This window comes from Geotrypetes seraphini, chromosome 6 (genome assembly GCF_902459505.1).
Source record: "Geotrypetes seraphini chromosome 6, aGeoSer1.1, whole genome shotgun sequence".
Taxonomy (NCBI): Eukaryota; Metazoa; Chordata; class Amphibia; order Gymnophiona; family Dermophiidae; genus Geotrypetes; species Geotrypetes seraphini.
This window is the reverse complement of record NC_047089.1, coordinates 36379799-36406072: the sequence shown is the minus strand read 5'-3', so window position 1 is coordinate 36406072 and position 26274 is coordinate 36379799. Positions and strand designations below refer to the sequence as shown.

Here is a 26274-nt window from a genome sequence, read left to right as displayed (position 1 = left end):
TAATTGTTTGAACTGAAAGATGTCAAGTGCAGCAGTTTGTATTCCTAATGCTTAACAATAAGAACCTAGCCAAAAGAATGCATATGTATTACTTCTCAAAAATTACATCTTGGTAACTAGTTACAAATAGTTACACAAACCATTTTTTAACCCCATAAAAAATTCACGTCACCACCAGAAATGATACCCAAGGAAATTGTTGATGAAAATTTTTTTTGTGTGTTGTTAATAAGGAAAAATCCATAAATACTAGACACATTTTGAAACAGTTCCAGTGAAGTTAAAGGTTCTTCATTATCTTATACTTTGAGCTGATTCATAGATTATTTTTCAAGAAAGGTATAATTGGTGGGCATAAATAGTGGGGTTACCCAGGGGTTTGTGCTGGGACCGCTGCTTTTTAACATATTAATGATCTAGAGACGGGAATAACTAGTGAGATAATTAAACCCCCCTTTTATGAAGCTGCATTATGGTTTTTTTAATCGTAGACTGCAATGGTAAAAGTTCCAATGCTCATAGGAATTCTTTGAATGTTGGAGGGGTAAATTTGCTGATGACACAAAGTTATTCAAAGTTATTATATCGCAAGAGGATTTAGAAAAATTGCAAAAGGACCTTGTAAGACTGGGTATCAAAATAGAAGATGACATTTAATATGAGCAAGTACACAGTGATGCACGTGGAAAAGAGGAACCCAAACTATAGCTATGTGATGCAAGGTTCCACATTAGGAGTCACCGCCCAGGAAAATGATCTAGGTGTCATTGGCGGCTAATAAACCAAATAGAATGTTAGGAATTATCAGGAAGAAATGGAAAAAAGATGAAAATGTTATAATGCCTTTGTATTGTTCTATGGTACGGACGCACGTCAAATACTGTGTGCAATTCTGGCTGCTATATTTTTAAAAATATATAGTGGTATTTAAAAAGGTATAGAGAAGGGTGAAGAAAATGATAAAAGGCATGGGACGACTTCCCTATGAGGAAAGGCTAAAGTGGCTAGGGCTCTTCAATTTGGAAAAGAGACAACTCAGGGGAGATATGATAGAGCGAGGTCCATAAAATATTGAGTGGTATAGAAAGGGTAAATGTGAATCGCATGTTTACTATTTCCAAAAATACTAGGACTAGGTGGCATACAATGAAGCTACTAGGTAGTAGATTTAAAACATACCAGAGAAAATATTTCTTTACTCAAAGTGTAATTAAACTCTGGAATTCATTGCCGGAGAATGTGGTGAAAATCAGTTATCATAGCAGAGTTTAAAAAAGGTTTGGGTAATTTTTTAATAGAGACGTCCATAGGCCTCTCTGCTTAATGCTAGGGTAAGTAGCATAAAATCTGTTTTACTTCTTGGGATCTTTCCAGGTATCTGTGAACTGGGTTGGCCACAGGATACTGGGCTTAATGGACCTTCGGTCTGTCTCAGTATGGCAATTATTATGTTTGAAAGTTTTCAGCTGGTGGGGCTTGGGAACCCTACCAGTTTATGCATTTATATTTTAAGTTAAGGAGGAGGAGGTGCTGTTGGGAGGGGGTACAGAAAGCAGGGAAGAGAGAACATTCTGTGTTCACCCAAAATTTGCCCTCTAGGTATAGCACTAACATGTATACTACAACTCCACTTCAGTTCCAATCAAATGCAAATCTTAGAAATACAGGCACAGACAGACCTCATTGAGAGTACACATGCTCCTGTTGACACAAATACTTCTTAAAGTCAAAGGAACTACCAACTGGAGTCGTGGCTCCAGGAGGTCATCAGACGTAAAGATTCCAGCCACTTCAGGCAGAAATTCCTTTGATTGTTCTTTTCACTGCATCTTCAACATCTTGCTTTTCTTTTATGTACTTAGACATAAAAATCCATATTTTATATAAAAGCCATTTCCACATGTAGAACACACCTCACACAGAGAAAATACTTTATGAAATGATCTTCAAAGTGGTTAAAAGGGATTTTTTTTTTCTTTCAAAAATTGCAATGAAAGTAACAAAAATACAGGGTACAGTAAGGTCTTAATTTACAGATTTAAAGGAAGTAAATGTGACAACCTAGGCTAAATCTAGGCATATAAACTTGGGAGGGCAACTGCATGAGTCTAGCAGACGCTTCACAGGCTCGTGATGCCCTTTACTAGACACATTCCAGCCGCGAATGGGGCTTTGGACAGGACGGGAAATTTCTAAGAGATTTCCAAGGACGAGACCTGTATCCTTCCTCCAGGTATATCCTGGACCACCTAACACGGTCCAATCCGACCCCGCGCATCAACGTCTTCCAATGGGAGTACAAGAAACCGGAGGAAGCGGACGGTGAGCAACCAATCATCCTCGATTTTCTCCTAGCCTCAATTTCCCGCCCCCCGTCCCATCTTCAAATTTCTATTTGAGGTCGCCGCTGGCAACAGCAGCAAATCTCACACCGCTCGCTCTGAAGTGGTCTCGTGGCGTCCCGCCTCCTTCGAACGCGACCTCTCCTGCTGCCGCCTCACGCCCACCCCCCCCTGATGCGACTTCCTGTTTCCGGGGCGGCGGGACGCGGCAAAGGAAAGGCTTTTTGGGGCTGCTGCAGAAGAGCGGCGTGAATCGCTGCTGTTGCCGCCAGCTGCCTCAAATGAAAATTTGAAGGTAGGACGGAGGAGATATATCGAGAGAGAGAGAGAGAGAGATGCTGGCCCGCTAGCGGGAAGGAGGAAGATGGAAAAGGAGAGAGCTATCGGACCGCTAGCGGGGAGGGGGAGATGCCGGCCCCGGCCCAGTGGGAAAAAAATTTGCTATTTCTGTGTTATGCTTTCTTACGTCAGTGGCTATTGTGATTGATTCACACAGGAATTGTAGGGTTTTTTCTTGTTAATTGTGTTTGCGTGCGAAGATGAGGGTTATGTTGGAAATCTAGTTGGAATGAAATTAGAACTAAATCCAAATGATCAAGGAACGTGGCAGGATCTATTATATATATATTTTTTGCATGGCTGTGATTTAAGAATCTGCATTAAGCTAAATTAGCAGCCTGTTTATGAAAGTGCAGTAAGCTATTATTTTGTGAATCAACACAGGGTTCCACAAATTGCAGGCACGAGGTCGCTATGGTACTTAGAAATTGCACCCTGGTGCCTGGTATTTCATGGCCCCAGGGTTTGTTTTTCTGTTTGCAGGGCTACCTCTGAAACAACGTGTTTCCTATTTTTGTATTGTTTATTCAGCTCCTCCATCAGCTTAAGCCATACAATGCAGGAATTTTGCAAAGTGCTGTGGTTTCAAATCCCTGTGAGACTTGAAACTGTATTGAGTCACTCAAACTTACAGAGAGCCAGTCATGGTGTAGAAATAGGAGGCAAGTTGATCCTGAGGCAGTTCTGCAAACAGTAAGGCAAGGAGCTCTGAACACATGTAGTTGCCTGGGTGAGACAGAGATGACAGTGACAGAAATTAGGTGAAGGCTAGGGGGCAGGGAGATATGAGACATATGAAGGCTGCAGAAGGGAGTAGGGTGGGTGGTATGAGTGAGAAAGACTTCTTGTTTGCTTCATTGTCAAGAGGGATGCTTTGGGAAAGGAGACTTGGCTTCTATCAGTGATTTGCAGAGGCACCTTAAGGGACTAAAATGGAGACACAATCTAGGGACTTCTGTAAATGGCACCTAAAGACAGATGCTAATTCCATGGGTGCTGAAATAGATTGGCGCAGAAATAAACTTTCATCTAGTTATATGATAGCACCTAAGTATATCCGTGCACAGCTGCAAAGGGGGTATTCCTATGGGCAGGTCGGGCTGCACGGAAAGTTGTGTGCAGTATTATAGAAAACCTCGGATGTGTATTCAACTTGCATGCCAGGATTTACACCTGGTAAGTTCTCATGATCAAAGCTGTATGTAGAATTTAGCACCAAGTACTATTCTGTAAAGGACACTGATTCTAGATCACCCTTTATAGAACAGTGCTGGACACTGTTTACTGAATATGGCCTAATATTTAGAATGAATTAAATTGTTATGATGTATTCTATCGAATTGTGCAAAACATTGTAAATCTGTCTGCCCAGATTCATCAATAACATCTCTATTTATATATATACTCTATACTGTATATGGAAGACTTATTTACTACTAGTATTTTAGCCCGTTAATTAACGGGTGCTAGAATATATGTCTGTCTGACTTTCTTTATTTCTGTCTCTCTCTCCCTCCCGCTGTCTTTGTTTCTGTCTGTCTCTCTCCCTGGCTCCCTTTGTCTGTCTGTCTTTCTGTATTTCTCCATGCCCCTGTGTCTTTCTTCTTTTCTTTCTGTCTGCCTTCCTCCCACTGTCTGTCTTTCTTTCCACCCCTCCCCCACTTCCCTGTGCAGCAGCTTTAGCAGCATTCCCTCCCCCTCCATGTCCCTGTGCAGCAGCATTTCCCCCCCCCCCCCACTTCCCAGTGCAGCAGCCACAGCAGCAGCATTCCCTCCCCCCACCACTTCCCTGTGCAGCAGTAGCGTTTCCCTTACACCCCCCCTTCCCTTCCCTTCCCGCGGTCCCGACAAACCTGTTGATTCCAGCAACATGTGCAGCACTCTACACACGCTGCTTCGGGGCCTTCTACTGCCCTGATTTACTCTGGCACGTCCCTGATGACATCATTAGAGACGCGGCAGAGCAAATCAGGGCAGTAGAAGGCCCCGAAGCAGTTTGTGTAGAGTGCTGCATACGCTGCTGGAATCGGCAGGTTTGGAGTTGGGACCGCGAAGAACATAGCGGCTGGAGTGTTTTGTTGGCGCTTCTCTTCACGCGAGGTGTTGCTGCGGCTCCTCTTGATCCCTGCCAATGTCGGAAGCCTTCTCCGACGCTGGTGCGGCTGGTGAGAGGAGCTGAATATTGTGGAGAGCAGGGAGTCCAGCGCTGGTGGCCAGTCCTGTCGGCGAGTGTAGGTAGGTGCTGGGAAGAAGTAAGGCTGGGGACTCGCGCATGCGCACTTCTTCGGCCACAGACCTAAAGATCATGGAAGCACGCAGTTAAGAGTGCGCATGCGCAGCTAGGGTTTTATTATATAGGATAGTTTATTTGCTCAAAGACAGAATAAGGGAAGAGCCTTAGTAACTCAGTTTCTAAAAGAGCAACTGCTCATCCGGGATCTTCTTTGGGTAGTTTGGAGGGGTGAGAAAAGGGAAGTGAGAGAGGCCTCAGGTGCTGGCTCCTAGATATACTGTATATACTTGAATATAAACTCATTCCAGTATAAACCAAGATACCATTTATTACCCCATTTTTAGGGGAAAAATGGTGACTCAAATATAAACCGAGGTTATATTCCAACCCTCCTCCCTTTACCTTCCCTATGGTGTCAAGCATTTCTAATACTCTCCCTCCTGGTAGTGTGTCTCACCCTCCCCCCCCCCACTTGCAGAGCTCTCTAGCCATCAGCTCCCCCCCCTCAAAACTGGTAACGGACTTCCCTGCGGTCATCACTCCCCCCCCCCCCCCGAACCAGCAGTGTTCACACCCTCTTCCTCCTCCGAACAGGACAATTAACCCCCCCCCTCCCAGGATGAGCAAGAAGACCCCCAGGTCTACTGGTTCCCCTGTGGTCTAGCGGCACTTTGGGGCAGCAGTGATTTCCCACCGTGTTCCTGCACATGTTCTCTTTGTGGTGAAAATGACTGCCTAGAGTGGGCCCTGATATTGGTTGATGAGGTGTACCATTAATCATTCCACACCACTTGAAATTGTTTTTACTGTGAGTACGACAAATCTGTAAGTTCAGTCCTATCCTCTGTAACTTCTGTATGTTTCCATTTACAAAGGGAACTCCTGCACAAAGAGAGCCATATTCTTCCCAGGATCCTGTGTTGTCCCTTTTATCTACTGCTAATGTTGAGTTGCATGGTAGTCTCTCTTTACCTCCATGCTCGCCATGTTTAGAATATTTCAGTTTGGACTTGACTATGAAGGTCTTCCAGTTTCCAGAAGAATCTTCGACGGAAGTGTATGACCTTTCTACAGGATTCCCTTAACATCCTTCTTTCCCTTGTCTAATGCGGAATGAATTGTTTTAGGAAGATATTCTAAGATTGTGTAGTACATGCCTGTGACTTTTGGGAGCTTCTATTAAAATTCATAGAAGCTCCAAAGGTCACAGTTGCAGTTCTTTTCAATTTCTAAAAATCTGAACTTTTAAGTATAACTTTTAAGTACAACAGACTACTGGATTCAATAAAATACATCTCTCACTAGTTCACATGCTTATTTTTGCACATACCATGACAGTAATGAACCTCACACTTTGTCCAGGGTATGTGGAGTATGATCTCATCTCTCCAATTTACTTCTAATTCTTGCTTTGTGCCAAAGAAAGCTTATTTCTGGAGTTCATAAGATGTGCTTGAAAATTCTTTTCAATTTGTATCATATGGGATTACTTCCCCATCCCCTTTTTTACCCAAAGTAATGGGTCCGATACAAGCTTCTATCTGTTTGTCATATGTCACTACCTGCATGAACAATTGGTATCATATGGACTTCTGACACATTTTATGTTTTGATATTTACATTTGAATTTTTATGTTAATAAATTTCTGTTGTTTTACGGCTCCTGTGACATCCAGAGACTTTTTGTTCCATCATTTTGTTTTTGGATTCACCAGCATTTTTGGAACATAGGTCCTTTCTTCCTTGTTCTTGTTGATCCAAAGTAATGGGAAATATTTTTATATCCTTCAACTTTGTCAATGATCTCCTGCCACCTCTTCCTGCTGCTGCTGTGCTACTTTTTATTAGCCTAGTCCCCCTTTCTACCTCATCTGGAATATAACTGGGAATAATAATTTTAACTTTTGTGCGGAATTGTAACTACTACTTTCCATTCCCCTCTCAATACCAGAGCTGCCAAGAGAAAGTAAGTTTTAAAAGGCAGATTTCCAGCTCATAGAATTCTAGGCTTCCATAATCTCGTTCCCTTTCCCCATCCTTCTAATGAAATACCTTATTTATCCCAGTGACTGCAAGGTTGGAAGAAAAGATCAGATGCTCAAAACTGACCCAGCTCAATTAGCAGTGATCTTGGGCTCGCTCAGTTGTGGGGAGTAGGTGATGAATTCGAACCATGCCCCACCAAATCTGAAAATTCTTTTCTTTGTTCTTGATTTTTTATTTTTTCTTCCTAGTTTCACCTCTTCTGTTACTTCTATCCCTTCTGCCTGATCCTCTATTCTCAGAACCCTTTTCTCAGCCCCCTGCTCTTTGAATCACACACAGTTTTTATGCCTGTCCTCATCTCTGTTTTTCTTTCTTCAACTCATTCCTCATCCACTGATCTTTGTATCATAGGTCATGCCCCCCCCCCAGCTTGCATTCACTTCAGCTCCCTTTTAGAGTCCATATGTCTTTTCTCAGCCTCTCTTCATCTCACAATCCATCTCTTCTAGCTCTGAGTTCATGTGCTATTCTTTGCTTCTTCATTCCTTTCCTAGAGCTTCCCTCGGCATGTTTCCTCCTCTCTTTGGTAGACCTAAGGCAGGAAGCCTGTCTGGCCTACTTTGCAGCTATTCTATGTTCCCTGTTATTAGCCCATTGGTCAGATTAAGAACATAAGAATGGTCCATCTAGCCCAGGAGCCCATCCTCACGGTTGCCAATCCAGATCACTGGTACCTGGCAAAATCTCAAATAGCAACATTTCATTTGATCAAATGGTTTCTATTTTAGTTTTATTTACCCCACCCTCCTCCATTTTATTAAAGCTGCATGGCAACGACCCTGAAGCCCTTTAAATCCCTATGGGCTTCGGAGCAGTTAAAGCAGCGGCTCTGTAAAAAAAAAAAAAAAGCCCTTACTTTCCAATCCCAGGCTATATAGAGGAAGTGTTTTTCTACGCCAGAGGCTTTATAGTTTAAGGGCTCCTTTCACTAAGGTACACTAACAGACTTATCATGCACTAACAAATTAGTGTACATTAAGTGCCAATAGGCTGCATGGGAAGGCAGGACCAGTAGCTAAAGTCACACCAACCTTCCATTCCCACTTTTCCCTGCAAACTATAGGCTGGCTAAGGAAATGTCTGATCAATAGTATCTTCTAAGCTACTGGTCCTGCTTCCTTTGCAGCTTATTGGCTAGCTAAAGAATGTCTAATCAATGGACTGCAAGTGGGATGCGGGAGCAATAGCTTTCGAGACACTACCTTTCTTCCTTTTTTCTTCTGCAACTCTACTTTGGGAAGATTTCAGCTCCAATGTCTGGTCAGTGTTAGAAAGAATATTGAGGGTGCTCCAGCATCCACAGAGCTGGTACCTATGACAAGATTTCTGCTTCCCCGCCATGAATCAGATTTCTTAAGTTTGAGCCAAGCAGTGCCGTAAGTTTGGATTGGTCTCACGGATTTAAGGGCTCATGAAACTTAAAACCACAAGATCAACCTGAACTTCCAGCACTATGCAATTCTGACTTGTAGAGAGCTGAGTCACACTGGGGGAAACAGGAAGCTCATTGTTTGTTCTGCAATTGAAGCCAGGTGAGGGGAAAGAGAGGTAAAGCCGGGGGTGGGGGGGGGGGGTGTTATATGCATTCTGTTCTCATAGAGCTTGCTGCCTCAGTCCAGGACTCTTAAGCAGATATGCTATATTCCACAGAAAGCTAAACCTTAGTACACCCAGGAAGTCCTTATAATTTTCTAAAATATACTTTGTTGAATAAATATACTATAAATATAAACTCACAGTTGGCAGTTTTCTGAATATTGCAGCTGGGGGTGAAGATTTGAAGAACAGAAGCTTTGCGGCAGAGGCGAGAGAATAGTAAGGTAGTCCAATATCTGTGTCATTCCCTCTATAGTCCCCTACCCTATCCGCGCCTCTACCTGAGCAATATACATAGATTCTCCATTTGTTCTGTGTATCTGTCTTAATTAGATTGAAAACTCGAGACGGGACCATCTCTTAAGTATTTAATATACAGTGCTGCAAACGTCTGGTAGCGCTATAGAAATAATAAATAATAGTAGTAAGTTCAGAGATGAAATGCTGAATTATTCATGCATGTGGTCGGATAGCTTCAAGTAAAAAGATTGGTCTTTTATTTGTGGACTAGAGCCACATGTGATTGAGATGAAAGCAGAAGCATGACTGATCCCTGAGACAAGGATCCTCAATGAATACCCATAAGAGTAAGGGAGAGAAGAGAAGAGACCATTAGGAACAGAGCTTGGCAACAGGTAGCAAAGTGTGTTCATACCTTTGCAGACCCATCGGAGCAAAGGTTGTAGAGGTGACCAGGAAGTATAGCAGTGAGAGAAAGGACTCAAGCTTAAATGAGAGGAAATGGGAGGAAGTCGTAGGAGAAAGGCCACTGGCAGTGAAGCTTATACAGGTAAGCAAGAGTGGCTGCAGCATGCACAGGTTTACATTGCACACAATGCTTGTTCACACACTGCAGCATTAAAGTTCTATGGAGTGAGAATAACATTAAACACATCTTAGAGTTATGTCATAAACTGGTATGAAACTGCCTGCCTGGTCGGTAGATACAACTATTACTATTAACAACATGTTTGCAGTATGCAAAGTCCATTCAAAGCCCATATATGATGGGAGCTTGAAGGTAGGAAGGCTTCTGACTTCTCTTGATGTCTCTGACTTGTAGATGATCTCTCTCTTGCAGGGGCTGAAATGAGAGGCTGGCACACAACAATAGACAACATAGAGAGAAAGAGTCTCCGAGTCTTTTGATCCTCAAAGGTGCTTTTTCATGTGGTATGAGGAGCACGATGTCGGTGATGAATTTGTACAGGTTATGTGCTGTTCCTTGCAGGTGTCCGCAAAGTTGAGTGCACGGTTGGAGCAGATCTGCTTGGCTGAACTGTGGCTTGAGAAGAATCTTCTAGAGACATTTCCCAGGCCATCTACGAGCATGACCCCCTTCAAATCACGAAATGCTGTCTTGTTTCTGGCTTTCTTTCAACATCTCTGACCCATAGACAACGTTTCCCTTACAGTGTCACAGGACCTGGAATGAGAGACTGACAACTCAGACAAACAACACAAAGGCGAAAAATGAGAAGTCTTTGGAGTGAACATTGATCCACATCTTCATTCCTCTTGCACTCTTCATAATGTAGGAAAAGCATTGCTTTGGTGACTGGTTGAACAAAGGTCTTTGCCATGACAGTCATGATCTTGCTGAGGAAGTATGATATTGTCTTCCATGAGGGTCGGGGGTCTGGTGTCTAGGTTCCAGGTGATGCTAAATTAGTCTTGGGGATCTGAAACTTCTCAAGTTTTCTCCTGTATCCACTGAGGAAACTGTTGTGCAGAGTTGTGGGTCAAAGCTCCATTCCCTTTGACTGTGATTCACTTTTGTAGTTACTCTTTGGAGCATGGTTCAACCAGGGTAATGCATCCATTTTTCAGAATGCTGCTAGTGAATACTTTTGTGCTTGACTTTCTAGTTCTATTGGGGCACTGTCACCCATCACAGGGCAAGTTAGTAGGCATATTGAGCATCAGCTGGACTTGCTCTTGATTCAAGAACTCTGATTAGAGCTGGTATATCTCATCCTAGTAAGAGTAGGATCTTGGCGTCTGGATTAGTGGTGTGAGTAGGTTGGCTATGGGCTTCAGGTGAGGGCGATACCAAGTAGTGTCCGGAGTAGGAATTTCCTGTTATCTAGTATCTGTTCGCATTCAAACAATGTGAGTAGACATGACTTACTGCTGCCATCTATCGCCTCTATCATGTAGCTGTTCACTATTCTTCCAGTTATCTAAGTGACTCCTGTACAAGTTTTGAGACTGAAGAGCAGTTTCCATGAATGCCGAACAAATTGAAGAACTCTGACCTCGCAAGAGACTTGTTACTTTGTTCAACTATGACAACGTACATGTTGGCTGCTTTCTCGGGCTGTGCCAGGCACATCTTAGTGGAGGATCTCTCTTCTTGGTCATCTCCACACACCATTATGCATTTAGGAGTTCTTGGATTTGAAGGACTCGCGTCCATCTTCACCATTGCCTGCAAGAAGTAAACTCTGGTATGATGTATTCTGGGGCAACCAGCCACCCAGTGCTCCACACGTTTGGATGCATACAGACGCACTACTCCCAGGTCATGCTCCAGCTATACATACCAAGGAAGACACTTCACTTTGGCTATATGGCCCGGTACTACACAGAGATTGGGCACAAAGAGTCGAGCAAACAGATCCCACAGCAGGCAACCAGAGGCGGCTTAAATTTTTCAGCCCAAAGCCTCAAACTCAGAAGGCCTCACAAACTATCTGGCTTTGAAGACCTGAAGGTTACAGGACTCATCCAGTTCAACAACAAGCCTGAGCATTTGCAGGGCATGGAAAGCTGTTTTCAGGGATGCCATAGCAGACATGTAGCTCCCTCCCTGGAAGGAGATCAACATGTTGCTACACTGGCTAGGCAAGGAGGCAGCTAAATGTGTGGAGCGACAAAAGCATTTGCATCTGAATGATCTGCAAAGGGACTAAAGGAAATGTCGAAAAAACTTTAACAGTACTATGGCAACCCAGATGCTGTAGAAGATTCACTGTTCAATAAGCTGGACAAGTTCCCAAAGATAACTGCAAGAGACAACTGTAAGTTGGAAGAGCTTGAAGAACTTCTTTCATGAGTTAGAGGCAGTGAAGGCTGAGCAGTGCTTCCCAGAGGGCATAAAGCCCATTATTGCCAAGTTTCCATATGATATCAAGGAGAAGTGGTCAGCACTTGGTACAAGATATTAAGGAGAAAATCTAGGAAAATATCCTCCCTTTCATGTCTTTGTGTGGTTCATAGAAGGCATAGCCGCGAGGAGAAACAATCTCCACTACATGGGCAATTCACCTGAACATGTGGCTCTAGTCCCTGAAAAAAATCTTTTTACTATTCTGTTCTCATAATGCTTGCTGCCTCAGTCCAGACTCCAGGACTCTCTTAAGCAGAAAGCTAAACCTTAGCACACCAATGCACTCGTAGGAAGTCCTTATAATTTTCTGAAATATACTCACAATCAGCAGTTTTCTGAATATTGCAGCTAGAGGTGAACATTTGAAGAACAGAAGCTTTGTGGCAGAAGTGAGAGACTAGTTAGACAGTAAGGCATTCCAAGTTCCAGAGATGAAATGCTGAATTATTTATGCATGTCAAAAAGCTTCAGGTAAAAAGACTGGCCTTTGTTCAGGGACTAGAACCACATGTGATTGAGATGGAAGCAGAAGCATGACTGACCCCGAGACAGGAGTCCTCAAAGAATATTCATAAGGGTAAGGGAGAGAATAGACCAGTAGGAACAGAGTTTAGCAACAGGTAGAAGAGAGGGGGGAGGTCATAACTTTGTAGACCCATCAGAGCAAAGGTAGAGGTGACCAGGAAATAGAGCAGTGAGACAAAGGACTTGAGCTTAGATTAGAGGAAAAGGGAGGACGTCTTAGGAGAAAAAGCTACTGGCAGTGAAGCTTATACAGGTAAGCAAGAGTGGCTACAGCATGCATGGGACTTCATTGCATACGATGTCTTGATTACACACCATAGCAGGAAAAGACTGCAGCATTAAAGTTCTATGGAGTAAGAATAACATTAAACATATCTTAAAGAGTTATATCATAAATTGGTATGAAACTGCTGGGGGCAGAACAACATGAGAGAGAGCAAGTAGACGATGAAGGCCTGGTGTAGATGAGACAGAGAGAGAGAGACTGGCTAGGAGGGGACAGCACATTGTATTTTGCTTCTATTTAACGAAGCATATGACAAAATACAACAGTGCATACTTTGGCCTTCCAAATATTATAAAATAAAATGTGACCCCCGATAGAAAAAGGTCAGACAAGCCTGCTTTAATAGAAGAAGCAATTAACTCACTTGTCTTGCTCATATGAGGACTAACACTGACTGCACATGCAATTTTTTCCTTGTTAGGCATCATTATCTGATTCCTGTTTATTATCATCTGTCTATATGTTTCATCTCTGCTGTCTATATGTTTCATCTCTGCTGTCTATATGTTTCATCTCTGCTGTGTATTATGTTGACAATATAAGTAGCTTACTATGCCATAATATGTGTTGTTTGAATATTTTTTTTACTGCTTTAATTGTATGTTGCCTATGTCTGGCTTATTCTTGGGTGAATTTCTTAACAAATTAAATAAACTATTTCATGAGCTAAGGAACTAAAGAGACTGCTGTTTGCAGAATAGCACATATTCTCAGAATTTTACTCTAGGTCTAGAGCTATTCATCCTAACCCTTTAGCAAAGCAGTTTACTCTAGTTTTTCCCATGCTAGTGTCACTTTTTAATGCTGGAAACCTAGTGCTGTAAAATTTTGAGTAAAGCCATGACACTAAAGAATAGCACAGTGGGCATGCAAAGTGTGTGATATAATAAACAGCCAAAATTCAGCACCGTTTCTTTTATTAATGCTGCATTGTAAAGATAACAGCAATGGTCATATGAGTTGAAGTATGGCACCTCCTTTATGTGTGGTCAGATGCCATCATTTTACAAGATGAAGGTGCAAAGGCATTAGTGACTGGGCATTGCTTCTGCCTTCTGGCTTTGAAAGAGTGTTTTGGGGGTTCTGGAATTTTTGAGGGGAATTTTTTTTTTTTTCTTTTTGGTGGGATTAGAAAACTTTTTGAGGTGGATAATGGGAGGGAAGGAGTCCACTTGGGTCAGGAGTGCCTAGATAGTTAGGCCTGCACTAGTGTCAAATGAAAATCTTGCACAAGACCTCCAGTTGACAGTAGCACGGACTCATTTGTTTTATATGTCTGGTGCTCTCTGCCATTGTAGCAGGCATTTTTTTTCACCAGGCATATTTACACAATATTTGTTTATTGCATTGTGGAGCTAAAAGTTTGCATTTGAAGGCCATACATTGTCTCCTTCCCCCCCCCCCCTTTTTTTAAGAAGTCGCATTAGGCTTTTGTATTGCCAGCCACAGCAATATTAGCTCCGATGCTCATATGAATTCTATGAGCGTTAGAGCTTTTAACACCGTGGCTGGCAATAAAAAAGCCTAACGAGGCTTCATAAAAGGGTGTGTGTGTTAAGTTATAGCTCTCTAACGCAAGCTTGCTTAATTTATCATTTTATCTTATGTTATTGCCCACTTGTGTTCCTGATTAATCATGCTGTCTACAGAGAATGCCTATTACAAGTAAGCAGCTTTGTTTTCCTTTAGAAATTTTTCTTGTCAGATAAAATAGTAATATCACAATCAGCTTGTCTCATACATATATCTAAACTTGTACTGACCAAAAAAAAGTATCTCAATAGATATTTTGGTCAAATATGTATTAAATAAGAAAACTTTTTTTATGTTTTCTCAAAGGCTGTACCAAGCATGGCAGAAGGAAAGATTATCAACTGAACTTCTTTCTTGAAGAATTAAACATCGTGTAAAACTGTGAGTTCTGTTTAAACTCATCCCTTTGTTCCCATAAACAGACATTCTTAAGCTTTCCGGAGGTGCAACTATGAAACAGTTAAAAAGAAAAAGAAAGAGCAATTTTAGCGTTCAAGAAACACAGACTTTACTTAAAGAAATCAAAAAGAGGAAAGAGGTCCTTTTTTCAAAGCAACTCAATACAACAATTAACGAAATGAAACGGAAGGCTTGGGAAGAGATAGCAGAATGTGTGAATTCTGTAGGTGAAGGAGAGCAAAGAACTGGGACTGAAGTGAAAAGGAGGTACCTTGACTGGCGAGCTCTTATGAAAAGGAAACGGCTCAATTCAAATGTAAAGCTATTAGGGGCAGAGTTTCACCTTCCCTCCTCAGATGTAGATGAATCTCTTAATGGAGAGATGGATGACAAGAGTGGGTTTGTAAATGAATCATCCTTTGAATGGCAAAATATTACCGATTTCCGAGAAGCAAGTGGATCATTGACAGGAGTCAAAGTAGAAGAAGAAGAGGAGGACCCGCAGAGTTTTGAAGTAAGTAGATAGTATTCCTTTTAGTACAGTCAGAACTCTGCCAATAGGAAAACATTTGATAATCAAGGATTTTATAGAATGGGCTGATAAACGGCCATAAAACAAATTACTAAGCTTAATTACTGCATCTACATTTTTTTATAATATGTGCATTGAATGCCTACATATTGTTGCTGGACCATGACTCAATTTAATGAGAGATCTGTGAGCATAGTCCTCATATTGCGATATGAGCCTTACTGTAAAATAGTAATGTGATTTAAAAACTAAAAGTGCTAAAAGGAAATTGTAGTGTTCTCTATTAATAGTGTACTGTAGTGAATACTGTATGTCAGTGCAAATTTTATCAACAGAATGACTGTCTTCTGCCTCAATTTGTGGGTTATGTTTTTATCTCTGTTATCATTGGCTTTAGTTCCAGTTTAGTTAGAGGAAGAGGTCAATGATACTTATGACGTAACCACCCAGAAGCTGCTAGAAAAGGTATAACTATTCATAACAAAGAACAAATGATGGTTATGACTAACAACAAAACCCTAGCATCCCAACATAAAAAATTATATAATAAAATGTAAGAACAGATTTGATTAATACTGTGAGTTATTAATCTCAAATGCCTGTTCAAAAAAGAATGCCTTTGCTTTCCTCTGAAAGCAAAAGTAATTCTTTTCCATCCAGAGCTCAAGGGGAATAAATTTTGGAAGGAACGAGAAAGGAAAGCTTGCAAAGCATGGCTGAATTCTTTACAACTCAACTACAAGTGTTTGTGCATTTCTGTATTGTCCTTCTAGTAGAGGTGAAAGTGCATTTTAAGGTCTTAACATTCTGTTGATAGGCAAAGAATAAAATATCTATACTATTAGATGAATGACGATTTATCTGAAATGGTAACAGAACTTTAGATGATATTGCCCCGGTGGAGGTAGTTAACATAAATAAGAATGAAAAGTATTGCCTATAGAGAACAGAACCACTCCAAAATTTGAGAAAAGAACTGCAAAAAGTGAACAATAGGAAGAAAAAGTAGAGAGATTGATGATTTGGACAACTATCATCTTCATTTGAATGAATATCAAACATTTTGTATGATAGAGGTTTTACAGTGAGAAAGGCTGTTAATAGACCTAAGGAACTGTTTGAGACAGTAAAATATTTGATAGATGGTCCAACTAATAAAATCAAGGAGGTTGGGCTGAATGCTGAACAAAGTACCAGTGAAATGGAGTGAATTTGGAAAAGTGTCTGAATTAGACGAGTGGTTATTGTTATAGAATTTATACCCTCCAAGATCAATGCTTGATCTTTGTTCGTTATCTATTGTGAAACAATTAGAAAAAGAAGTTATACCGTTTTAAAGTGATTGTTAATAAATCATTAGTGACTAGTGTTATGCCAGAAATGTTAAAAACTGCAATGGTGAAACCATTATTGAAGAAAAATGATTTGGATGAAACTGTTAGAACAGTGGTTCTTAACCTGGGTTTGACCGAACCCCAGGGGTTCGGTGGGTCAGTCTCGCGGGTTTGGCGGAGGTCAAAACACACCTCCGACTCATATAGCGCTTCGGTCATCAGTTATTCAGTGATTTGATCAAGACTGATCATGTACTCGGTTTCTTGATCCATCAATCTGTAACGCCTTATATACATCAATCAATTGCTGATCAAAATTTGTGATTTAACTGATAGATGATTGAACGTGACCGAAGCGCTTATGATTCGTGATGATACGCCCCGCTTGTCCATAATTGGCTGCAGGTGATCACGCAACATCGCTTGGCCTATCTGTGCTGCAGGGGATTTGATGCGCACAGTAGTCGAATTGTAACTGTTGTGATGGTACGTCGTGTGATACCTATCTTAATATTTTAATCCCTTACTAACTATGTCGAGCAAAATACGAAAGTGGTCGGAACGTGACAGGAGTCAGCGTCCTAATTGCATTATTATTCGAAATATAGGAGAACTTTTTTGTTTTCAAAATTGATATTATTTTTTCCCTCACTGTATACCTAAGTTTTGAATTTGTAAAAATCATATTTTATTTTTCCAATAAAGAAGGGTTCGGTGAACACGCATATGAAACTGGTGGGGTTCAGTACCTCCAACAAGGTTAAGAACCACTGTGTTAGAAGGAACTATAGACCAATATCGATATTGCCATATGTGGGAAAAATCATTGCAAAAAGTGGTTTTGAAGCAACTAGAAGAATTTGTAGATCAGGAAAGTATGTTAGATGTGTACATCACTATGGATAAGAACATATGGCCTCTTTTACAAAGCCGTGCAGCAAAAGCTCCGAAACCCTTTAAATCTCTATGGGCTTCGGGGCGCTAGCGCGGCTTTGTAAAAGAGGCCGATAGTGTAGAATCATTGTTGATATCTATAGTAGATGAGTTAAAACGAGGGATGGATAAAAACGTGACTTCTTGTATTGTTTCGTTGGATGTGTCATCTGTCGTTGATATGGTTGATAATACATATATCAATAAAGTGACCTAGTGGTCAAATAAATAGTATAGAGTCAAAATGTATAAACCCACTAGTGAGCAGAACAATTCCTTGTTTATTAACTCAAAAGTAAATTTAACAGCATTTCTATAGGTTTGATTTATCTTCGTGGAGTTTAATTTTGAGTTTAATATAGGGAAAAAAGCCTCAGAATACAGAGCCTCTTGCACATTTAATTCATGTCAAATGAATCAGCAGAACACTGCCGACTTTGGCTCATACAGACAGTCATTGGCAAAAACCCCTCTTGTCTATTTCTATTTTTTTTTTTTTTCTATTTTTCTTCTCTTATGAAATACAGTGGAACCTTGGTTTACGAGCATAATTCGTTCCAGAAGCATGCTCGTAAACCAAAATACTCATATATCAAAGCGAGTTTCCCCATAGGAACTAAGGGAAACTCGCTTGATTCGTTCCCACTCATCCCCATCATCCGAGGCCAGCGGCGCTGCTCTACCCCCCCAAGAACCGGCACATGAAGGGGGGGAGCAATGTCCTGTGCGTTGGTGCCGGTGCCAAATGAGGGTAAGGAATGTGATCAGGTGGGTGGGTGCCTGAGGCATGCCGGATTGCGGCGGGTGGGGGGGGGCGACGCAAGCGGGGGGTGCCCGATCGCGGGGGGAGGGTGCCGGATTGCGTGGGGGGGCGCTCGTAAATCAAAGCACGCTCGGTTTCCGAGGCGCTGATTTTGCGAATGTTTTGCTCGTCTTGCAAAACACTCGCAAACCTGTGCACTCGTAAACCGAGGTACCACTGTACTTATTAAACTCCTTATCTTATTTATAAAAGTTTTTCTTCAATATTACTCTTAGTCCAAAAGTGTAGAACTGTTCATCTCAAAACAAGGGTCAGCAAAATGGAGTGACCGAAGTAGACTGAAGCAGCAGACTAATAAGATAAACTTAATTTTGTTGCAGTTGTCTGATGAATTGCTGCATGAATCGCTACAATGTAGCTGGTAAAATGAGTATTGCTGACCCTTGTTTGGAGATAAATAGATCTACATGGAAATGTAGGCCAGGATTTTCAAGGCCTACATTTTCAGCACCTGTGTTTAACATGAATCGTGTCTACAGAGGTGCCTAAAAATGTTTAATGTAATTTCCAACATTAACCTATTTTGACCTTAGGCGTTCTAAGTGGGGAAAGGGATTGGGACTTGTATATCATCTTTTTGTAGTTATACAACCACACTCAAAGTGGTTTACATATAGGTACATCAAGCATTTTCCCATGGATGCATTGAAGGCACTATTTTTGTAGGTGCCTCTAGATCAAGGGTAGGCAATTCTGGTCCTCAAGAGCCACAGGCAGGTCAGGTTTTCAGGATATCCACAATAAATATGCATGGAATAGATTTGCATCTCAAGGAGGCAGTGCATGCAAATCCATCTCATACATATTCATTGTGGATATCCTGAAAACCTGACCTGCCTGTGGCTCTCGAGGACCGAAATTGCCTACCCCTGCTCTAGATGCCTACATTTTGCAATGTTTTGTTTTTTAATGGCTTTGCCAATTAAGTTAGGTGCCTGACTTAGGCACCATTTATAGAATATGCCCCTAGGTGTTAGCATAGGTAACAACCATTAAGAATACTATGCTGTTAGTTATTAGGTCTTACAATAGACTTTACAAGACATAAAATGAATTGTACATCTGAATCACTATGAACCAGCCCAATAGGGATAGGGGTGTAAAGATGGAGTACATGTCGGGGGGGAAAAGCACTGAGAGCAAACCTTTATGGAATAATTTTCAACCCCTCTATGGGACTCTGTGTGTGTATGTCCCTCTATGCTGTCCATAATGTGTCTTTGAATTGGAAGTAGAGCAAGGGGGAAGGTAACTTGGAATGGAGATGTACCCAAACATTCTGTTGGTTTGGGAAGAAAAATAAAAAATAAATGTGGGAATACATCTAATCATTAGATGTTGCTGTCGACAGATTTCAAAGAACAGATTTTATAGGATTTCACTGCCCTGAGGCAACAAGTCGCAGCACACATACGGTAGAAGCAGGAGGAAAATTCACAACTCAATCATTGGGAGTTCCTTTTAGTAAGCTGCTGTAACAAATGGCCTTATCGTGCCCTTAATTCACAACTCAGTCATTGAGGGGTCATTTTAGTAAGCTGCTGTAACAAATGGCCTTATCGTGCCCTTAATTCACAACTCAGTCATTGAGGGGTCATTTTAGTAAGCTGCTGTAACAAATGGCCTTATCGTGCCCTTAATTCACAACTCAGTCATTGAGGGGTCATTTTAGTAAGCTGCTGTAACAAATGGCCTTATCGTGCCCTTAATTCACAACTCAGTCATTGAGGGGTCATTTTAGTAAGCTGCTGTAACAAATGGCCTTATCGTGCCCTTAATTCACAACTCAGTCATTGAGGGGTCATTTTAGTAAGCTGCTGTAACAAATGGCCTTATCGTGCCCTTAATTCACAACTCAGTCATTGAGGGGTCGTTTTAGTAAGCTGTTGTAACAAATGGCCTTATCGTGCCCTTAATTCACAACTCAGTCATTGAGGGGTCGTTTTAGTAAGCTGCTGTAACAAATGGCCTTATCGTGCCCTTAATTCACAACTCAATCATTGGGGGGGAGGTCCTTTTAGTAAGCTGCTGTAACAAATGGCCCTATCGTGCCCTTAATTCACAACTCAATCATTGGGGGGGAGGTCCTTTTAGTAAGCTGCTGTAACAAATGGCCCTATCGTGCCCTTAATTCACAACTCAATCATTGGGGGGGAGGTCCTTTTAGTAAGCTGCTGTAACAAATGGCCTTATCGTGCCCTTAATTCACAACTCAATCATTGGGGGGGAGGTCCTTTTAGTAAGCTGCTGTAACAAATGGCCTTATCGTGCCCTTAATTCACAACTCAATCATTGAGGGGTCGTTTTAGTAAGCTGCTGTAACAAATGGCCTTATCGTGCCCTTAATTCACAACTCAATCATTGGGGGGGAGGTCCTTTTAGTAAGCTGCTGTAACAAATGGCCTTATCGTGCCCTTAATTCACAACTCAATCATTGAGGGGTCGTTTTAGTAAGCTGCTGTAACAAATGGCCTTATCGTGCCCTTAATTCACAACTCAATCATTGGGGGGGAGGTCCTTTTAGTAAGCTGCTGTAACAAATGGCCCTATCGTGCCCTTAATTCACAACTCAATCATTGAGGGGTCCTTTTAGTAAGCTGCTGTAACAAATGGCATTATCGTGCCCTTAAGTCGGTCATTCTCACATGCTAAGATCATTTTTATGTTGCTATAAGATACTGGCTTTCTGTTAATGGCCTTGCGCTGTTAGGCCATTTTTTTTGCAGTGTTAGGTACAGGTTAGTGCCCAACACAGCTTGATAAAAGGATCCCTAGTTCTATCACTGGTTTTCCCAGTAGAATTTTATGAAAAGTAAAGAAAATACCTGAATCACTAAAGAATCATCCCTGCAGATAAAAGGGATGTGCCAGCAGGGAGAGGAGGATGCTAAAGAAAGAATGTGGTGCCTGCCTGTGTATGGGGGTGGGGGTTTATCTGTAACTAGGAGGAGACGGGAGAAAGGAGGACAGTTTGAAAGATGTAGCTTTCTTGATCTCAGTGTTACAGAGAATCAATGTTTGTATACTGAATAAAAATGCATTGGACCATGTGGGAGTGAGGGTGGGGAGGAGTGGAGCTTTGTTTCTTTAGAATCCCTAATTCTATCTGGCCTATTTTTTAATTTGATGTATATTTTCACTAGTGTTTCCTCCATGCCAAATTTTCTCTCATTCCATAAAATTTAAGTTATTTTCCCCCTAAATACACTTTTTGTTTAACCTCATGTGTATAATTTCTTCCCGACTTTCTATTGAGTTAGAAAGAATAAGAATTGATCTCTCTCTTTTTAAATTTTATGACATTTCTTTTTCTCAGCCCTTATGATCACTTAAAGGAATAACATAATTGTCCTTTTTTATCTCCCTCCTCCTCTCTTTCCTCTTTTAGTTTGAAATTGAGGAAGAAGAAGAAATTTTATCATCTGTCATGCCAGATTCCAAAAAGGGAAATGAAATCACTGAAGACTTTCCGCACATTGAAGAATTTGGAACCATCAGCTCTGCACAAGCAAGACTAGCATGTGAGGATTCTCATCTTCTTATTAGCCTTGAGAAGCAGAAATTAGAGCTCGAAAAACAGCGTTTAGACATTGAGGCTGAGAGGCTTCAAGTAGAGAAAGAACGATTGCAAATAGAAAAGGAGAGGTTACGACATTTGGACATGGAACATGAACGGTTACAGCTGGAGAAAGAGCGACTGCAGATCGAAAGAGAAAAACTGAGGATACAAGTCATGCGTTCTGAAAAACCTGCCCTTGAAAATGAGCATGCCTCCGTAGAGAAGTCTGTTTTGCCACCATTAGATATAGAAACTGAAAAATTAAAACTTGAAAAAGAACGCTTGCAGCTAGAGAAAGAAAGACTGCAGTTTTTAAAATTTGAATCTGAGAAACTTCAGATTGAGAAAGAGCGTCTGCAAGTTGAAAAAGAACGTCTTAGAATTCAGAGAGAAGGACATTTACAGTAACAGGTTTTTACATGTACAATTTGTTTTGAGGATTGTAAGATATTTTTAGACTTGAGTAACATTGATGTCATTCCTTGATTAATTTTTATTTTGGTCTATAGCTGATGATCCAAATCAGTGGTACTTAGTATGTTGTCGTGCTTACATAAATGGAGAATTTATGTGATTTTCAGTGTATCAAAAAATTCCTTTTGCACCCTATTGTCTAGTATTAGTAATGTTGTGAGAGTTCTCCAGTGCACAAAAGTAAGACTTAAGCCTGTTTATATCTTTCATCTGTTGTATAAGCTACATTACACATACAGTATCTATTGAACCAAATTCACATGGCTGTAAAGAACACAGTAAATATATTTTTTTAGACAGTGACTATGCACAGTGACCTAAATGTGTGGTAGAATTAGTTTTATCATGGCCAATGACTATCTTTTAATCATTACCCTATCCTCTGTCAAAATTACAAAATTTTCTTTGTTAAGAACATAAGAATGACTATACTGGGTAGGAACAATGGTCCATCTATCCTAGTATCCTGTTTCTAACGGTGACCAATCAAGGTCACAAGTACCTGACAGAAACCCACACAAAGTGGCAGGCCCATCTGGCAAAGTAACCTAGCTATCTGATTATAAAGGCTCTTTCTCTCAATAGATGGAATATCTCAGTATATTGAGAATATTATCTAAGAGTGGAAGTTTTATGTCTCACCTGAAATATGGAGGTCTGCTGATAAACATAGAAACATGATGGCAGATAAAGGCCAAATGGCCCATCCAATCTTCCCATCCGCAGTAACCTCTTACTAAGAGATCCCACATGCCTATCCCAGGGCTTCAGCTAGTTCTACACCAATTGCATTTTAATTTGGATAGGAGCATGCCTAAGAAAAGCCATGTTGAATCAGACCAAGCATCCTGTATTTGACATTGGCTAGTCAGGATCACAAGTATCTGGCAGATCCCAAATGAAAGATCTTTTTCTCTTAGTTCATTTCCAGGATTAACCAGGGTATTTGAGGGTGTCAGGTCAAAAGCGCGCCAGGACAAAGGCGCGAGCAGACAACTGAGTGCAGCGCGGAGGTGCGTGCCGAAGAAAAATACTTTTTAGGGGCAACGACGGGGGGCGTGGGGGGGGAACCCCCACACTTTACTTTATACAGATCGCGCCGTGTTTTGGGGGCGTTTTGGGGGGTTGTAACCCCCCCACATTTTGCTGAAAACATAACTTTTTCCCTGTTTTTAGGGAAAAAGTTACGTTTTCACTAAAATGTGGGGGGTTCCAACCCCCCACAATGCCGCCGCGATCTGTATTAAGTAAAGTGGGGGGGCTCCCCAACAAAACCCCCCGTCGCAGCCCCTAAAAACAGTCTTTTTCTTCGGCGTGCACCTCCATCTTGCGCTCAGTTGTCGGCGCGCGCCTTTGTCTTCCGCGTTACTGTCTATGAACCATATTTGAGACAAGTCTCTACATATGAATTCAGATATTTGATGAAGATTTGCGTTGATAACCAGACACTGGGGTCCTTTTTCTAAAGCTTAGCTCATGCTAATGGATTAGTATGTGCTAAATGCCATGTGGCCCATAAGTATAAAATAGAACATGCAGCATTTAACACACACTAAGCTTTTGTCAAAGGACCACCCTCTTTGTTAATCCATATTTAGAGGCATTTTCAAAAAACTAGGACATCCAAAAAAGGCATAAATCAGCATTTGAATGGCCTAATTGCCAGGATGTCCAAGTGCCGATTTTCAAAACCGTCTTTCTAGACGTCTTACAAGTTGTTCTACCCACTGTACATCCAGAACTATAGGGAGGCATGTTAGAGGTGTGTTATGGGTAGGCTTTACGTGGGTTTAGACTTGGACATTGTGAGCTAGACCTGTTTTAAAAGCATCTAAGTGCCAAAAGGGTACCCAAACTGACTAGATGACCACTGGAGTGATTACTTTTATGACCGCCCCCATATTTCCTCAGGGGTCACTGACCCCCCCCTCCAACCCACCCCCACCCCACCCCAAAATCTGAATGAAACAGTACATATCTGTCTCTAGAACAGCAGCACCTGATATGAGAGAGCCTAGTAGAACATCACACAGGTGTCTTAAGTAGACTGGTGAGTGGGCTAGTGAGCCATAGAGAGCAAGACCCAGGCCTATAGCCACTTTAACCACCACTGCATTTATGGTGGAAAGTGTGAGCCCACAAAAATATCCTACTATACTACCATATAGGTGCCATATGCAGCTGTAAGGGCTATTAGAGTGGTAGACAGCTTAGTTTAGTAGGTTTTGGGGGAGTTTAGGAGGGCTCAGCATAATTTATAAGGGGTATATGGTGAGATGTACATCTGGCACCCTTTATGTGAAGTTCACAGCAGTGCCCTCAGGTGTTCCACTGCTCTATTGATATGTCTATGTAGCCAGTCCTTCAGTCTGTCCCAGAATAGGAATTCTTATGTTCTTATTACAATGCTAGCCCCTCCCATGTTCAAATGGTCTGGATTTGAACATTTTGAACTTGGACGGTTTTGTGGTCAAAAGTGGCGAATAAAGTTAGATGTCCTAAGGGTTGGACATCCAGGTGGACAAGATGTCTTAAGTAGACGAAAAAAATAAAAATTGGACATCCTGCTGAGTTGCCGGTTTTGAAAATGTCCTGTTTGTCCGACTTTGGACATCTTGTGGGAAATGTCCAAAATCGGACTCAGACATCCTATCAAAAATGGCCCTTTTTATTTTTTTGTATATAATTCATTCAGATTGGGTTAAACTCCAAAACCAATTTGGTCTTTTTCATCCAGTCATCTATGGTACTAATCATTCTAATAAATCTGAGGCGGCCATATGCTGATCCAAACTGGCTTCCCAGAGATTGTCCATTTCCTAGTCTTAGCAAAACTAAAAATTTGTGGTTGAATAAATATTTGACCTTATGGAAAATATTGTATGTTACATGTTCATCTTCTCAGATATTCGGTGCTTGCTGACCAGTTCTGGCTCACATAGCATTGTATTGACATTTTCTGAGATGGCACAAACACTAAAAAGTAAATGTTTGCATCTTGGTGTTTTCCTTTTCTTTATCCTTTGAGAGGTAAGGAAGCTTTAAGAAAAAAAATGCACACCAATAGAGTTTAAACCTTTTTTAAGATTGTTTAATTTTCATGTTTTAGGTTTATAGATTTTTAAAAAACCTACTATTTTTGTAAATTGATTCCCAAATTTCCATTTTTCAGAATACAAAAATAGGTTTTATTCTGTGTTCATGATTCCAATGTATCATGTTTAAAAAAAAAATGCTAGCCTATGAATGCAGATTGCTTAATGTTAACAGACTACAAAAGAGCATCAGACATAACTCATTGATTAATTGTAACTTTTTAGTAATTTAACTTTTTATACTATAATAAAAATGTTCCATTTTTTGAGTTTCTTCTGATATGTTATAAGCTACAGTTGGTGTAAAGGAGGAAGATGGGCATGGATGAAAAAACACGGGGTAGAAAGAAGATGTGCTTGGAAAATCATAGAAAGACACCCTAAAGCATTGTCTCACAAACTTTTCCAAGCTGTGACATGCTAAACTTGGGGCTGCGACTGGAGGATCTATGTGCATGCGCATCTGATTGCATTATGGTGACGTCCATGCACGTGGGAAGGTCCTCCAGATGCGGCCCTGAGTTTAACCATTAAATTACTATGCCAGTGGGGAGGTGCAGAGAACAGGAGAGTTGCGAGGAAGGCCAAGGGTCTAAAGGAAATGCCCTTAAAAGATAAGACCCTGGGAAAAGAAGAAAGAATGATTTGTGATGAACCCCTTGAAGAAGAAAAGAAAATGATGTGGGAGACTCAAAGGGGGAGGATTTTCCTGTGGAGATTGGAGAGGTTTTGTGCTAGGAAGAAGGTATGGAAATATACAGCTAACCCCAGAGATACCCTAGAGGAGGGTGGGAAGAAGTTTTGGAGAGGAGAACCATACTGGGTAGTGACTCCTAACCCCTATGCCCAGATGGAAAGTGATATCTGTGTGGATGTGTAGGGAAGCCCTGGAAACAAATCAAAGCAAGCCTGAGGAGTGGTTTGAATCTCTTATGAACTAATACTTTAGATTTCATAGACCTTTGTATGGCTCAGGGTGAGTTTTAGGCTAAATTTGCATGAGGACTAATTTGCACATTCTTCAAACAAGAATGTTTTGTTTGCTGACGTAAAGTGAGAGACTGAGATTCTGGGGGATGAATCCCCAGGCCACTGGAGCATATTGGTCAATTA

General features: G+C 41.2%; 1 protein-coding gene across 3 annotated transcripts; it reads left to right on the top strand.

The window, feature by feature from the left end:
- Positions 1-2397: 2397 nt before the first annotated feature.
- MSANTD4 (Myb/SANT DNA binding domain containing 4 with coiled-coils) lies at positions 2398-23118 on the top strand. Of its 3 annotated transcripts, none has more exons than XM_033950438.1 (3): positions 2398-2637; positions 14435-14925; positions 21422-23118. In XM_033950438.1, the coding sequence occupies exons 2-3, from the start codon at positions 14464-14466 to the stop codon at positions 21998-22000; spliced, it is 1041 nt and encodes a 346-aa protein (XP_033806329.1). In that variant the 5' UTR covers positions 2398-2637; positions 14435-14463; the 3' UTR covers positions 22001-23118. The 3 variants fall into 3 exon arrangements, with proteins under 3 accessions (XP_033806329.1, XP_033806327.1, XP_033806328.1); XM_033950436.1 differs by having other exon boundaries at positions 14319-14925; XM_033950437.1 differs by lacking the exon at positions 2398-2637 and adding an exon at positions 2647-3857 and having other exon boundaries at positions 14319-14925.
- The last annotated feature ends 3156 nt before the right edge of the window (positions 23119-26274 follow it).

Bases quoted from the DNA above. Each gene is read 5' to 3' on its own strand.
- MSANTD4 (XM_033950438.1), top strand. From the start codon at position 14,464: ATGAAACAGTTAAAAAGAAAAAGAAAGAGCAATTTTAGCGTTCAAGAA. The intron at 14,926-21,421 runs GTAAGTAGATAG...TTCCTCTTTTAG, and splicing joins AGGACCCGCAGAGTTTTGAA to TTTGAAATTGAGGAAGAAGA.